General features: G+C 40.3%; 1 protein-coding gene across 3 annotated transcripts in view; it reads left to right on the forward strand.

Moving 5' to 3' along the window:
* The window catches only part of DOCK11 (dedicator of cytokinesis 11), a 1169031-nt gene that overhangs the window by 272897 nt on the left and 879469 nt on the right, over positions 1 to 16665 (forward strand). For all 3 annotated transcript variants that reach the window (XM_085607886.1, XM_085607887.1, XM_085607888.1), the window contains one exon: positions 268 to 351. In XM_085607886.1, the coding sequence (XP_085464012.1) occupies positions 268 to 351 (84 nt within the window). The remainder of the gene's footprint in view (positions 1 to 267; positions 352 to 16665) is intronic.

The following is a 16665-nucleotide window of genomic DNA, read 5'->3' on the forward strand; positions in this document are numbered from 1 at the left end:
GAGTGGATGAGGTGGAGTCCCTTGAAGTGCATCTAGTGGCTTACAGAGAGTCAACAATGCTGGGTCACAAATATTCTGTTACAATTAGGTATTCTTTTAATGGCAGAATATATAATAAAGAAAAGTTCTTAATATACATTAAAAGGACAAGTTCAAAGAATGCTACCTGAGGCACGCTGCATGTTATATTATCTAAAGCAAATGCATCTCTCATTTCTCAGATAGAGCTGTGCTGCCTAGAACCATAATTCTAAATTTATTTTCCAGTATGGGAGAGAAACTGAACAGATGAATAAACTATGCAGAAGCGAAGGCAGACAAAAGCTATTTTCTTTTGATTCGGATGTCCAGGTAAGCTTTACTTTTGTGCTGTACAATTGTTTTTTCTAGTGGTGAATTCTTAATTTGTAGGGGCATATTTACAAGGGCCATATCTCCGCTTTTTTGGCTTTTAAAGCCAAAAAAGCGGAGATAAAAATATCGCCCTATTTACGAGAGTGTGATAACATGCATTAGCGCATGTTAGCACCCTTTTACCCGACGCCTCCCTTTGCATCTCTAATGAGATGCAAAGTGGGCGTCACTGGGCAGGACAACCTTGTAAATATCGCTGATGTACACATCACGATATTTACAAGGCTGTCCACGCATTTTAGCAGACGTTAGTTTGTGGAGAAAACAGCAGTTTTCTCCAAAAACTTACGTCCGCTAAAATGGAGACTTAGCTATACTTACCATTGGGGGTGGATTATGCTGATACGACCACAGGGTCGTATCAGCAAGGTTATCGCTGTTTTCCATGGAAGATCGCTAGAAAACCAGCGATGTTCCATGGAAAACATCGCTATCGCTGGGAAATTATCGCCATTGCGCTATGCGTTGTTAATACAACGCTAGCATGGCGATAATTTCCTGCGATAGCCAGTGATAACATTTATCTCGCTAAGAGCGGCCAGCGATAATTATCGCTGCCGCTTGTTAATATGCCCCGTAATTTGTACTCTGACATAAATAGGCACAAGGGATGTTTACATGAACATGGAGTATTATTGCCACCCTAAGCTAAGTTAAATTTTGCTACCACCTGCACCCTCATTGAACTGTGTTTGATGTATTCAAGACTAACCCTGGGCGTAGTTTGCATAGTAGCACTACACATACCTATGCGAAGTACACTTTAAACTACACTGAGCTATACAGAGTTGCGTAGTGCATAGCTGTTAACACTGTGTGCTTGTCCGCTCTGAGCAATAATTGCAAACAGCATCTTGCACAGTGCAAGTTATGATAAAATAAGTATCTCTGTCTTTATGTGCTAAAATGCATATAGTCATTTCACAAAAGTGAAAATAGTAAATAAGCAAGCAGTGAGAGAGGTGATGATTTTGGGATCCTCCCTAACTTAGGGAGAGAACCAAGCAGAAGCCTTGAAAACAAAAAGCACATCTTCTTGAACGATTTGGTGGTGGTCCCTCACGAGTCAAATGCAAAAGCTTTAATGCTTTTGCATTTGACTCATGAGGGACATCTTAGTAACGACTAGTGGAGCTGCAGCTTGATGTAATAATAATTTCAATGCTTTTGCATTTGACTCGTGAGGGACATCTAGTAACGACTATTTGAACTGCAGCTCTTTGTAGAATTATTTTGATATTCGACACTATAATATTCACTGCCCAGTGCTAATCTCGTCCCATAATGCTTTGAAGGGCCTTTGGTTGGGATTGTATTTTTGCCCATAACTGTGCTTGGGGTGGTCCTAGGAGGAAGGGACCACCACTGAATCGTTCACCAGCATGATATGCTCTTTGTGTTCAAGGCATCTGCTTGGTCCTCCCCCTAGATTAGGGGGGACCCCAAAATCATCACCTCTCTCATTGCCTAATATTTTCATTCACAGTTCACTTTTGTGAATTGGTTATATGCTTTTAAGCATGTAAAATTGCTTTATCAAAGTATTTGTGGGTGTTGTTGATTTTGCTGCTACACTGTGTGTTTTAGCACAGTTTTTACACTGTGGTACGTGCATTTTGCGTAGTAGTGCAAACTACACATGCTCCGTGAGTGTAGCATAGTACTACGCCCAAGGTTATTCAACACCAGTGTGCGAACCCCAGTTTAAAGTACTGCGGGCAGTTGCCTAATTTTGGCACATCCTACAACCTGCCTTGAAATAGATACATCAGACAGGGACATATGTAGCATCTGGTGGATGGTCTTTGAGAGTCTCTGTCATGATGATGAGCTCTATTCACAAATGGAGTGCTATCAAGGTCAGAAATGTGCTCCATCGGTTTACACCTGCAAGAGGAGCAAATTTCTCACTTTCTGTGAATTCACAAAGAGTACTCAGTGTTGCTCTGAAAACATTCAACCATATCATAGTTCAACAAATACTCACATGTGTAAATATTTGCACATCCACATCTGTAGCATGTTTATATTTCAGCATTCCTAACGACAATGCATTGATGCATTTCACTGTTCAACATCTTACTTTTTATTTTTCCATGGGGAAGCTGTTTTTGACTATAATTAAACATCTGTCCCTGCACCTCCACCAATTTTGCAGGTGCTGTTCCCCTTTTCACACTGAAGACAGATTTACTCCTGTCCTGTGTATGAGTAAATGGCTGATTCTCAGCTTGATAAAAAATATCCCAACAACCACACACCCTATCCACAGATTTTCTTCCAAGTAAAATTTCACCATATTGGAAGAATTTAAAGTGTGAATTTATACAGAACCCCACGATTCCTGATCCTAGATTTATTCACCCGGATGTTTGCAAAAGTTGCAAATTTGCACCAATATTGTTACTCCTACCTTTGAAGCAAATTTCTGACAACCTTAGAATTTCACAAGTAGTACTGAAAATCTGTAATGGTCACAGATTTCTATGAATAATAAATTGGGTTACTGGTTAAAGGAAACAAAATTAAAAATAAATTTATTAAGTGCAATACAATTACCCGAAGGTGTCAAGGCGCTAGCTCATCAAGTAAACTTATGACATAAGATCTTAACTCAGAGTCAAAGGTTAAACAGCAGCCATGTCTTTAGCACCTTCCTGAAGGTCAGCAGGTGGGTTTCGTCTTTTAACCTTTGGGGAAGGGAGTTCCAGAGTTTGGTCGTACCGACCAAAAAACGTCTACCGCCCCAAGCACTTTTCTTGAACCTAGGGGTCACCAGATTATGGGATTGAACTGAGCGTAAATGACGCTCGGGAACATATAGGCGAAGATTTTCTTGAAAAAGACTGGTCATATGTCATAAGTTGCTTTAATGCTATGCAAAGGGCTTTAAACTCAATGCGTCGCTTCACTGGTAACCAGTGTAATTCTCTTAGGGCGGTAGTGGCCGATTTATGCTTAGGAATGTTCATTAAAAGACGAGCAGCAGCATTTTGCACAATCTGTAATTTAGTCAGGCATTTAGACCTGAGTGTGATAAAAAGACCGCTGCAATAATCAGCTCTAGATAGAACCGAAGCAGTGATCACCAGCTTGCGTAAATCAACAGGAATAAAAGGAAGAATCTTTCTCAGTAATTTTAATGTATAGAAGGATGCTGAGGTAATCTGATTCACATGACCTTCAAACGTGAGCTTTGAATCAAAGGAGACACCTAGGTTTTTAACTTTATTTGAAGGGGTGAGCAGAGGGTCCAGTTCCGATGTCCAGAGTGCTGGGGACCAAAAGGTGATGTTACTGCCAAAGAGTAGAAACTCAGTTTTGTTGGAGTTTCACTTCAAACAGTTGGTTGCCATCCAGTCTCCAACTTGAAAGTGGCAGGTATACAACTGAGAAGCCGTGTCCGATGGCGAACCTGTCACTGACACCACAATTTGGGTATCGTCAGCATAGGATATCGCTGAGAAGCCCAAAGATCTAATCAGCTGGGCCAATAGGGCAACATAGACATTAAAAAGGGTAGGGCTTAATGATGAGCCCTGAGGGACCCCACAAGGTAGTGTGAAGTTGTGTGACTTGAATTCAGAAAGCGCTACAAATTGCTCTCAGTCAGACAAAAAGGATCTAAGTAAGGTGAGGGCTTTTCCTTTCATGCCTATCCTCTCTAGGCAATCCAATAGTTTTGTATGACTGGCAGTATCAAATGCAGCAGAAAGGTCAAGCAGCACCAGTGCTGTGTTATCCCCTGTGTCAACCGTCAGCCTGATCTGTTCTGATGCTGAGATTAATGTCAGTTAAGTACTGTGGTGTTTCCTGAAGCCGAACTGGGTGGCATCCAGGAAAGCATTTGTCTCAATATATTCAGATAGTGCTGCGTTCATAGCCCTCTCGACCATCTTAGCAGGTAGGGTCAGTCTTGAAATTGGACGATAGTTATTAGGATCAGCTCCATCAAGGTTAGCTTTCTTTAAAAGGGGAAGGACTGATGCAAGTTTCCATTTAGTATGAAAGATGCCTGAGGAGAACGTTTGATTGAAAATGGGGTAGAGATGAGAAGCAATTGTTCCTGATAGAAGATGGAAAATCTTGGGGGGACAAGGGTCTAGTGGGGGGCCTGATTTGGTAGATAGAAGTAGTTTGATGACCTGATCAGATGTTAGGAATGGAAAATGTGATAGTTCTGGAGGCTCCATAGATTTTGGGGTTGTTGATATGGCCATCTCTTTTATGTTAGGAGTGACCAACGTACCTTGTGGAATGGTTGCACGTTGAGACAGGGGTGTAGAGAAGCCACTGTAAACTAGTTTAACTTTATCCTGAAAGAAAGTAGCCAAGGAGTTACAGAAAGTCTGTCTTACTGGAGTGTTGACTATTTCAGGTGGTTTGACTAACTTTTTTACTGTAGCAAATAATTCTCTAGACAAATTCTTGGCTGCTGTTATGGCTATAGAGAAATAGCGGTTCTTCTCCTCCTGGATTTGTTTTTTATAGTTTAGCTATGATTGTTTATACACCGATCTGTCCTTCATATCATAGCAAGGCCTCAACTTCCTTTCTGAACGGCGACAGTTTTCTTTTAGGAGTCTAAGCTGTTCAGTAAACCAGGGCTCAGAGCGTCTAGCTCCTCGGTTTGTGATGGATTTTTCAGGTAAGACCTGGTCAATTGAGTTGAGAATCCACTCTTCGAAGGCAACTGCAAATATGTTGGGGTCATTATTATGTTATGGGGGATTTAGGCCTAGAGAGCTTTCAAGGGTATCAGGTTAAATTTTGTTCCAAGGTCGAAAAAGAGGGGAAAACCCCACTTAGGCAACAACCACAATCCTTGTTAGGGTGAACTACAAAAAGTCACTAAATTAACCTGTGCTTAACTTTCTGGAAGCTTGACAGAAAAGCAGTCAGGCTTAACTTAGAGGCAATGTGTAAAGTATCCAATCAGTAGAAACAGAGTTATGAATTTTTAAAGATTTTAGTGAAATCCAGTGCCTAAAATGTTCAAAGCGCCAACTGCAGGGTTGCACAATGCTCGGTTAAAGGTTAAGGCAGACCTCGATGGAGCGTGGGTCAGATGCAAAGGGTGGATTAGGCCCGGTTTATTGATTTACCTTAGAATTTAGAAGAATTTCTGAAGAAAAGTTCCTAAGAAGGTAGAGCTCAGCAGTGCAAGCCAGAAGGCGATGTCCAAGGAGGAGACGTCATCATTGGGGAGCCGCTGGACAAGGTTGCAGGCTGTAGCCCAAATGTGCTCCACGTGGCCGCATACCGTCCCGGAGAGGTCCAGCTGAACAGGATTTGCTGTTGCAGAGAAGAACATAGCAGAAGATACCGCAAAATCAGGTCGACCGGCGATGTACCTTTAGCGCATTGGATGACAGGTAGGTCCCGGTCTACTGTTGATTCTCCAGGAAGTTTTTGTTTCTAAGTCCCAGTTTTTGGAGAAGTGACACCAACACCATTACTAAGAGTTCAGGGTCTGGGGGGGGGCACCACTTGGGGGATGTGGACTCACGTTATCAAAGGCCAACAGCTAGGTTCAAGGTCTCAGGAGCTTGTAATGTCCCTGTAGCTCACACAGGAGGACAGCCAACAAGCTCTTGGAGTCACGTCTGTTAGTCCTGACTTCAAAGAAATGGCCTAGCTCTCCTTCAAGCAGCAAGGCAGTCCTTCAAGCAGCAAGACAATCCTTCCAGAAGCAGGGCAGTCCTTCTGGCAGCAGAGCAGTCCTTCTTAATATTTAACAGGTCAAAAAGTGCAGTGAAGAGCAGGTGCAGCTGGTAAAGGTAAGAGCGGTGGGGCGGAGGTCAACATACGACGGGATAAGGAAAATAAATAAATAAATAAAACCACCTACCTTGTGCTCGCCGCATTGCCGACTCGGCGATGCGGCCAGCACAAGGTAAGTAGTTTTATTTATTTAATTTATTTTCCCTATCCCCTCGTATGTCAACTCCCTTGCCTCTCCCCACCGCTCTTACCTTTACCGGCCGTATCTGCTGAAGAGGTGTTCTGAGGAAAGTAAAGAGTACAATTGTTTATCTACCATCCAATTCTCCTCCCTCCCGGTCTGTTTTGACTTCTTTGAGTCATCAGTTTGTACCCTGAAGAAGGTGGGCTGTCGGCTGATTACCTTTCACCGAAACGTGCATTGGAACCAGCGCTAGAGCCACCTGTACACCTCTAGAGGTTCCGTTCTTGCTGCTACGCACTTGTTGCACTCCTTTGCATATTTGCACATGCTTTTATCCTTCCACATACTTGTACTTTAAAAACAAATAAGAATTAACTCATGATTTTTAGGTTTTAATAGATTGCTGCTCTACTGGATTGGGGCTTGCTGGGGATACGTGGTTGTACACTTCCTGCTTTCCCGTGGTGCCGCCGAGATCCGCCATCTTTTGCTTAGTGGCGGTCTAGCTCTCTGGCACACAGGACTATTTAGAAGCACGCTGGATGGATGCGCAGAGGACGTGCGCAACGGGCGCCAAATGCACGCCTAAAGCAAGCCCGTCAGCGTCCCGAAAGCGGCCAGTGCCAGTCATGCAGTCCACGGCCTTCTGCCTTTGGTGACTCCGCAGGTCTACAGCCGTGGGGGATTGTTGCTATATAGACCTAGTAAATGTATAGCAAATCCAAGTTGGGATGTGGGCTGCCCCCGGATATCAGTTTGTTCGGAGTGCCAATTCCACCTGGGCTCCGCTTCGGGAGGGTTGGAACTTTTGAATGCGTTCCCTCTTAGAGCTAAAGTCCGCCCTACCATCAGAGCCGGGCTGATTAACAGTCGGTCGTTGGTGAAACATTACCAGGAAATTTTCGATCTTATCCTGAATCAACATCTCGACAGAGACCTGGATGAACGATTCCGCTAACTCTATTGTCCAGATGGCTATTCCAGCGGGCTTTAGGATTTGCCGGGCTGACCGCCTTTGCGGCAGGGGGGGTGGTGTTGCTATTGTTTATAGGGATGTTTGGGAGGTGACTCAGGTAAATAACATTGTATTGGGGCAGAGCGAATTCTTGGATTTTACCATTGCTTTCTCTGCCCATTCTATGCTAGGTGGGACGTTAGTTCATAGGCCGCCCAGCTTTGCTGGGCCTTTCCTCAGTGGTCTTGAAGATGTCATTGTTCCTCGAGCCTTGCGCTTTTCACAATATCTCTTTCTGGCAGATGTTAATATCCATCTGGATCAGACGGAATTGGGAAACACCCGGGCCCTTCTAGACTCCTTGAATCTGACCCAGCTCACTCAATGGGTTAGTCTCCCTACTCATTGCGGTGGTCATATCTTAGATCCCATTTGTTCTAACTTCCCTATTTTTATTGGGAACCCTCTCCCAGTCCCCTGGTCAGATCATTCCTTATCCTGTTTCACGTGGTTAGTGGGAGAAGGGGCCGCTGACCATCAGGCCAATCCCAGCCCTGCTACCGCCAACATTGATCCGGCAGCTTTTAAGTATATTTTAGAAACTTCCAGGGCCCCTCTTCCTGCCGATTTGAAAGGGGCTTTGGCCTGCTTTACAGATTGGATTGGGCGGGCAGTGGATAGTCTCTCTCCCCCCTCATGTCGTCGCTGCTCTAGGAATTCTCCTTCGAAACCGTGGTTCTCAGCCGATTTGAAAATGCTTAAACAGCATTGCAAAAAGCTTGAACGTGGCTGACGCGTCGACTTCTGCCCAGGGGCTAAGAAGACACTTAGAGAAGCCCAGAAGGTTTACTACCTGGCCATCAGAAAGGCCAAAAGTTTTTATTACGCTGAACGGATTGAGTCCGCCAGCAATAATTCCAGGGAGATATTTTCTATTGTTCAGAGTTTCATGGCCCCCAAGGCTATGATCACTAAACTCCCTGTCTCAGCTGCCTGGTGCGAAAAGCTGTCTAACTACTTCATTGATGAGATCCGGGCCATCCAGGCGACGTTTGCTGGCCAGAGCCTTCATTTGGATGTGGCTCCAACTCTGGTCTCCACGTTGTCAGCCTTTGCCTCTGTTGATCCGTCGGAGTCCCTTAAAATTTTGAAATCTATGAAATCTGGGTCTCCTTCTGACCCGTGTACGGCCAGACTTCTGGCCTCTATTGCCGAAGTGGTTAATTATGAGGTTAACACACTCATCAACCTCTCCCTCAAAGAGGCCGTTGTCCCTTCAGAATGGAAACAGGCTAAAATCCTTCCGCTGCTAAAAAAGCCATCGCTCGACTCGGGGAATCCAGGGAACTATCGCCCCATTTCTCTGCTCCCCTGCCTGGCGAAAATTTGGGAAAAGGCAGTCAACAAACAGCTTACCGACTTTGTTGAGGGGTTTATTTTACTGCATCCAGCACAATCAGGATTTAGAGCCGCCTACAGCACTGAGCCCGCCCTGCTCGAGGTCTCGGAAGCTATTCGAGACTGTTTGGACTCGGGCGGAAGTGCAGCCCTTATAATGCTGGATTTTTCGGTTGTGTTCGACACTGTTCCCCATGCACTGCTCCTGGCTCGGCTAGCGGACATTGGCATCACTGGACAAGCCTGGAAGTGGCTGGAATCCTTTCTTGCGGGACGTTGGCAACAGGTCTGGGTCCCGCCTTTCTCGTCTCCTCCACAATTGGTGACCATGGGAGTCCCGCAGAGATCTTCTTTGAGCCCCCTGCTGTTCAACATATATGTTACTCCATTGGTCCAATTGGCGGAGGAACGAGGTGCCAAGATCGTTGCTTACGCCGATGACACCCAGCTTTTGTTCACCTGGGGCAAATCGGAATTTTCCACCGCAAGGATGCAGGAGTGTCTGACAGACGCTTTCCATTGGCTCTCTGCCGCTCAACTGAAATGCAACGAGGAAAAGTCCGAAATTCTCCTATATGGTAAATTTACTCCTCGCTTTAGGGAATCTCTTTGGCCACCTGGTTATCCTTTGCCATCTTGTACAGGCCTTCCAGCTAAATATTTGGTGTGATAAATCTCAGATGACCAGGCATCTAGTTCCAAGTTTTTGCAGCCAGCCCCCTCTCTGTTTTTCCTAAAACTGGGACTGTTAACAAGCGGACATTACTCGAATGTAGTGATCTACCAGGTCTGTACTCACTGATCCTTATTCAGTTAACTGGGTCCGTGGTTTTGAAGGGCTTGGTGAGTCATTGTAAATGCTTTGAACATAATACGCTTACAGGCCAGTTACCAATGAAGCTGCTCTCGGAAATGAGAAACAGAGGAATGCTTAGGTAGTTTATAGAGGAGGTGGACTGCCATGTTTTGTACAACCTAGAGACGTTTTAGAAGATAGTCTCGTATTCCCAGTTACAGGACACTGACATAGTCCAACCTTGACAGAATCAGAGCCCTGACCACTGTAACTTCTGCATGGCATGAAAGAAATTTCAGGAATTTCCTGAGCATTCTTGGGCTCTTGATACATTATTTAATTACCACCACAATCTGGGCTTTAAAGGAGAGTTGAGTGTCAAACAGGATACCTAGATTTCTTACCACCTCCGTTGGGGGAGGCAGAGGGGATTTACTACCGGGCCAGGCTCCTGTCCACCCTGGAATGGGGTCAGATTTAAAGAATAGAATCTCTGTTTTGTCCAGGCTGCATTGAAGCTGGTTCTTTCTGAGCCAGCACAGTAGAGCTTTGATGCAGAGGGGAATAGTTGTTTTACCCTGTCCTAGTCTCCCTCGTAAGTGAGCAGTAACTGCATATCGTCAGTATATGATATGACTTCGATACCAAAGGACTCGATCAGAAATGTCAATGGGGGAAACGCGCAAGCGCCTGATTCAAGAAGGCCACCTCCAGGTGAGTTCCATGTTGGAACAGCCCATTTTCGACGATATTCTGCGCATTTTCAGTCAGAAACTTGCTCAAAATGAATTTAGCAGCACTCTGAAGGCTTACCTGTTGCTGTGGCTGTTTTTCCTGGTCTTCTAGATGTCAGAGGTGGTATTTTCTCCATCCTGCTTCATCTTCGTGCTCTGCTTCAAGGTACAGCCCAGATTTCCTGTCAGGGGGGCGGAGTAAATAATCAGGAAAGGGCCTGGTTTTGGCCTCACCACTCCCACAGTCTGTTTTAGCTGCTGCACCAGCCTTTCCATTGAAGCATTGTTTTTCTGCAATAATCTCCTTTTGCTTCACTTTACATCTATCTACAGCCTTGACTTTTACAAAATGAAAATGGAGAATAAAAATGCGCAAACTCCTTATAATAAGAGGAAGCAACACATTTCTCCTCCTCCAATAAAATCTAAAGTGGTGGAATCCAGTGAACCTTCCTTAAATTTAATTCTTGAAGAACTTCAAGCGCTTCATGCTAACACTGATACCATAGCGTCAGAGTAAAAGCCTGCGCGAAGGAATGGCTAGTATGTCAATGAAAGATTCAGATAATTCAATTAAAATACAAGACAACAAAGTAAAAATTGGTGCTTTTACATCACTTGTTGCAACAATCTCTCCTATGTCTGCTCACCTTCTGGATATGGAAAATAGTAATAGGCAATACAATTTGTGTATTTTTAATTTGCCAGAGGATGTTGAAGCTTCTAATTGCAGACTATACTTGGAGAATTTGATACCTGGTCTTTTAAACATCAAATTTCCAGAGAAATTTGAAATCGATAAAGCACATAGGATTCCATCTCATCGTAATCCTCACCACACTAAGCCAAGACAAATGATTTTTAAGGTTTTACGTCATCATCATTTGGTCTTGATACGGACAGCAGCACTGGAAATTCCTTCCTTAATGGTCAATGGTAATAAAGTTTTTATTCACCAAGACTTCGCCAAAGACACTGTTAAGACTCGTAAGGAATTTACTGACCTTCGTCCTCAGTTGAGAAGCCTTGGATTTAAATATGGTTGTTTGGATCCTTCAACAATGAGAATTTGGAAAGAACATTTTTCTAAGTCCTTTCAACGTCCGGAAGATTTAGAATTATTTCTGGACCAACATTCATAGCACTCTATGGATACGCATGATTCTGCTACTTGAACATTGCTTTAATATGTATTTCTATATTTTTCTAGGTCCTTCCAACGTCCGGAAGATTTAAAATTATTCCTGGACCAACATTCACAGCACTCTATGGATAAGCATAATCCTGCTTTCTTGAGCATTGCTTTAATAGGTATTTCTGACTAATATTACTGTATATTCCACACTGGGCTCCAACGGTTTGGTCATGCTTGTAAAGCGTGTGTGCGTTTCACATCTGTTATTAATGTTTATTTGTTGTCGTCTTTTCTATGTTAGTTTGTCTTTTCTTTTCTTTTTCTCTTTCCCTATACCCTATTCTAGAGCTACTATTTGTCATATTCTTCTTCAACTTTTTCTCCTCTTCTTATTTTTTTCTCGTCTTCTCTAACTTACTATGGTTAATGTTCATAATGTTAAAATATTTTATTTAAATGTTAAGGGTTTAAGACATCCTGTAAAATTATTTTTTTTTTTAGAATGTTTATGATGTTGTAAAGTAAATATTTGCTTCATACAGGAAACGTATATTGATGACAAAGTCTTAGATTATATGAAAAAAGTGGGTTACTACTCTTATCGCTTCTCCTGCAAAGGGTAGGAAAAAGGGTGTTGCTATTCTTTTTGCAAAAAGACTACATTGTCAAATTTTAAGTAAATCATCAGATTCAGAAGGTAGAAATGTCATAGCTAAAATTAAAATTCATGATTCAGTTATGTTTTTACTTAATATATATGATCCAACGGCTGATGATCCTCTGTTTTGGTCTAATTTAACTTCTGAAGTACTCAAATTGGGTAACGTTCCTCTTAAAGTTGGAGGAGATTTTAACCTCACATCGGATCCTTTATTAGATAGATCTTCTCTCACTAAAGTTCGACCTCCTACGGTTTTTTGTTACCTTGAAATCTTTTAATAAAACTAAAAAATTGGTAGATATTTGGCGATTCCATTTTCCTAAGGAAAAAATGTTTACCTTTTTCTCTAAGCCACATAATTCATAATCAAGACATGACTATTTATTAATTTCTAGACAATAATTAATTTTTTGGTAATATTGTCATTTCGGATCACGCCTTAATATCCTTTGTTCTACAATTTAATTCAAATTTCAAAACCTAATACAGATGGCGAATGAATACTAGTATTGTTCTTAATGAACAAAACACATCAAAAATGTTAACTGCTCTTCAAGAATACTTTCATCTCAACCCAGAAGGCTCTACTTCCATGGTGAATAGATGGACGCTTTTAAAGCTTATATTAGGGGAGCCTCCATTTCTCTCATGGCACATGAAAATAAAACTTTTAATGCAAAAATTAAGGAATTAGATAAAAAAATTGCAAAATTTGAGAGACTTTTTATTTCCTCCATTGATCCTCAATATAGATTACAATTGCAAAAAAACTTCGATATAAGTTTAATTCAATCCTTAGCAGAAGAGCTCAACTCTCTAATTCTAAGCCAAATTCTGTTTTAATGCTAACAAATCTGGACGGCTTCTAGCTAATTATCTTCATATAAAAAAAGATGAAACACAAATAAATTCAATTCATGGCCCCAATGGGAAAATTGCCCTATCTCAAAATGATATTGTTAATGAATTTCTAAATTATTACGCCACTCTATATGATAAACCTAACTTTGACGATTCTTCTTTAATTGACTCTTTTTTAACTAAGTGTGGTTTACCCAGGATTTCCCAATTAACAAAAACTGAATTAGATTTACCTATTACTGAAGATGAAATTCTTTTAGCCATTAAGTCTCTTAAACAAAATAAATCCCCAGGACCAGACGGCATTCCAGCGGAATTTTATAAAGAATTTCAGCTACAACTTATCCCTCATTTATTTAAACTATTTACCTTTTTTAGTTCTACTGGGGTCTACTACAGGTTCTTTTACTGAGGCTTTAATTGTTGTATTACCCAAACCTAATAAAGACCCTACACTTGTATCAAATGACCATCCTATTTCCTTAATAAATCAAGACTGTAAGCTCTATGCCAAAATACTTGCAACTAGGTTATCCTCTGTATTAGATTCTCTCATTCATCTAGATCAGTCTGAGTTTATGAGAAATAGATATTCTGCCAACAATACAAGAACTTTGCTACATGTTATAGAACAAGGGTCCATTTTAGTTTTACCAGCAGGAGTACCTGCATTAGATGCTGAGAAAGCTTTCGATAAAGTTCATTGGCAGTTTTTATTTCATACTTTACTAGCATTTAATTTAGGTGATTTATTTATCTGTATGATATCTGCTCTTTATTCTACTCCTACTGCTCGTTTGTTTATTGATAGCCATATTTCTAAAAATTTTCTCTTTTCAGAGGTACTAGACAAGGTTGTCCCCTTTCCCCGCTCCTATTTCTTCTTGATATTGAATCTTTGCTTGTGTCCATCAGGAAATGTAATGATATTTCAGGAATTAATATAAAGGAGGTTACTATAAAAATGTTAGCTTATGCAGATGATGTACTTTTATTTATTAGCAACCCTTTATCCTCATTCCCTCCTTTATTTGAGATTATTTCATCTTATTCCAAGATTTCTGGTTATACGTTAAATACTAATAAAACAGAATACTTTCCTTTAAATATTCACTGCACCCCAGATATGTTACCCACGAAGGAAATAATTTGGCAAAGAGATAAATTTAAATATTTAGGAATTTTTTTTCTCCATCTATGAAAACTACACTATCATTAAATTGTGATTCTATTTTAAGTTACATCAAAGATAAAATATCCAAATGGTCTTCACTTCATCTTTCATGGTGGGGAAAAATAGACTTCATAAACATGATTATAGCACCACCATTTTTTTATTCCTTTGCCACGATTCCTGCTCAATTTCCTATGAAGTTTTATAAAGTTGTAGATCAACTCCTTTCAACATTTCTTTGGAGCAATGAAGCACCTCGTATTGGATACAAAAAACTAAAATTGGCTAAATGTAATGGAGGTTTTGGTTTACTGGACTTTTTTTGTTATCATAAAGCATTTATATTAAAACAAAGTTCTCTTTGGTTTAATCATTCTCATTTGATTAATCCCCCTACATGGCTTTCCATAGAAAGAGCCATTTCCTTTACCTACTTTGTTAACTATGTCCAATAAATCAGTATTTTTTCATAATTCTGTTATTTTAAAATCCACTAAATTGATATTAAATGATTTCGATTTAATGTTTCAATCACACATGTCCATTACTGAAGATATGTCATTATGGTATAACCCACATATAAAATTTTCTAGAAATGTCAGATTTTGGCACTCATGGATTAAAGCTGGTATTTTTTATCTTAAAGATGTCTACTATAGTACTGCTTTTATTTCCTTTGATGTTTTACAGACAAAATGTAATAATGGATTAATTTCCTCAAAATATACCTTCTAATGCTAAATCAGATTTATCAATTTATATTCAAACGGTATCTACTTTATCTCATGGTGTTTCTATATTGTATAAATAGATGATTGCATTTCAAGGTAACAAAATTAACATAATTTTAACATTCTGGAATAATGAACTTTCAATCTCTATCTCATGAAACATGGAAAACTATTTGGCTTAATAACATTTCAGGATGGTTACCTGTTTCGCTTTATCAAACAAACTCCTATATTTTATACAATTGTCTATGGTCTCCATTGAGATTGTTTAAAGCTAAACTTCTTCCAACTTCAAATTGTTGGCACTGTAATTAGCATGCTGGTTCGTTAAAACATATGCTTTTTGAATGTCCTTCTGTTTTTAAATTTTGGACTGAAGTTTGGAATATTATAGGAAAAATACTTAATATTCATGAAGATTTTTTATTTAAATTGTTAATTTGTAAATCTGTCGTTCTTACTCAAAAATTACTTGATTTAGAAGGTAAACTTTTTAATCACCTGTTATCAACAGCTTTAAAATCCATTATAACATGTTGGAAAGATATTTCATTGTTATCTGTCCATGTTTGGTGGTTATGGGTTATTTTTACTAGAAGAGGAGCCCATTTATCTTTGAATGGTATTCATCATAATTGTAATTCTTATCATCTATTTTGGAAACCTATTGATAATTATTTATTTTCTTCTTAAAATGGATTTTTCTCTAAATTATTTTTGATATTATAACAACTTAGTCCCTATATGATAGTAGCTCTATTTTAATGATTATTAATAACATATGAATACCTGTTGCTTCTCCTTCCCCCTTTATTTTCAGTAATATTATTTTATATTATATTGTACCTGTTGAAATGTAATTGTTCTCGATAATTTCCATGTGTTCTCTTTGGGTATTTTTATAGTGCTATTTTCTGTATTGGCAGTTGTTTTTTATAAAACTTAATAAACTATTTTGAACACAAAAAAAAAGAAATGCCAATGGGGTCATATTACCATTAAAAAGGGTGAGACTCAGGGAGGAGCTCTCAGGGAACCCCCCCCCCCCACCCCCCATCCCATCGCAGAGGTTTTACTCTGAAGGAGAAAGGTTTCATACATATTGCCTGATCCCCAGTTTCCAAAAAAGAGCCCAGCCATCTCAAAGCTGATCCAGGTACCCCCAGGGACCATAACGTGTAGAATAAGATTTCGTTTCTCAGCAGTCCATGCTTATATGTCAGCTAATTTAATCAAATTGAACAGCAGTAACACTGAAATCATGATGATTGACAATGAGCCCACAGTCTGGTTCAAACGGTTTTGGCTTCCCTTGGTCGGTGACCTACTGACTCTGACTATACAAGCCAAAAGGCTATAGATCTATTTTGATAACAACGTACATATTTACCTCAACATTTAGAAAGTTTGTGCATCCTGTTTCCATCTTTTGAATGTTTGTTTTCTGGGCCTATCCCACCTGGACTGTGGGAATGCTATATACCTTAGTCTCCCTGAAAAACAGCTAATGAAATTACAGAACATTCAAAACTCAGCTGTTCGATTGATCTCTGGTCTACGAATTATAGCCAGATTGGTAGCTCATCAATTACTCCACTGGCTGGTTATCAAGCAAAGGATCCGCCACAAGATGATGTATTTCATACATCAGGTTGTTTTGCATACTGGCCCAAATTTCTTCTCAGCTCTGAGCGCCCTATATGTTCAGTCCAGTTCCTTAACATCATGATTCCTCACTTTTTTTTAAAACCCTTTGGTACACAAAGCAACATTTGATGGAACATTCCTCAGACCACTGTGACCTCAACTCTGGAATTCTTTTTCTGTTCACCTGCACATAATATTGGAGCATGATGTTTTTCATAAAGCACTGAATACTTAAATTTTCTACTTCTCTG

Source organism: Triturus cristatus, chromosome 5_2 (genome assembly GCF_964204655.1).
Source record: "Triturus cristatus chromosome 5_2, aTriCri1.1, whole genome shotgun sequence".
NCBI lineage: Eukaryota > Metazoa > Chordata > Amphibia > Caudata > Salamandridae > Triturus > Triturus cristatus.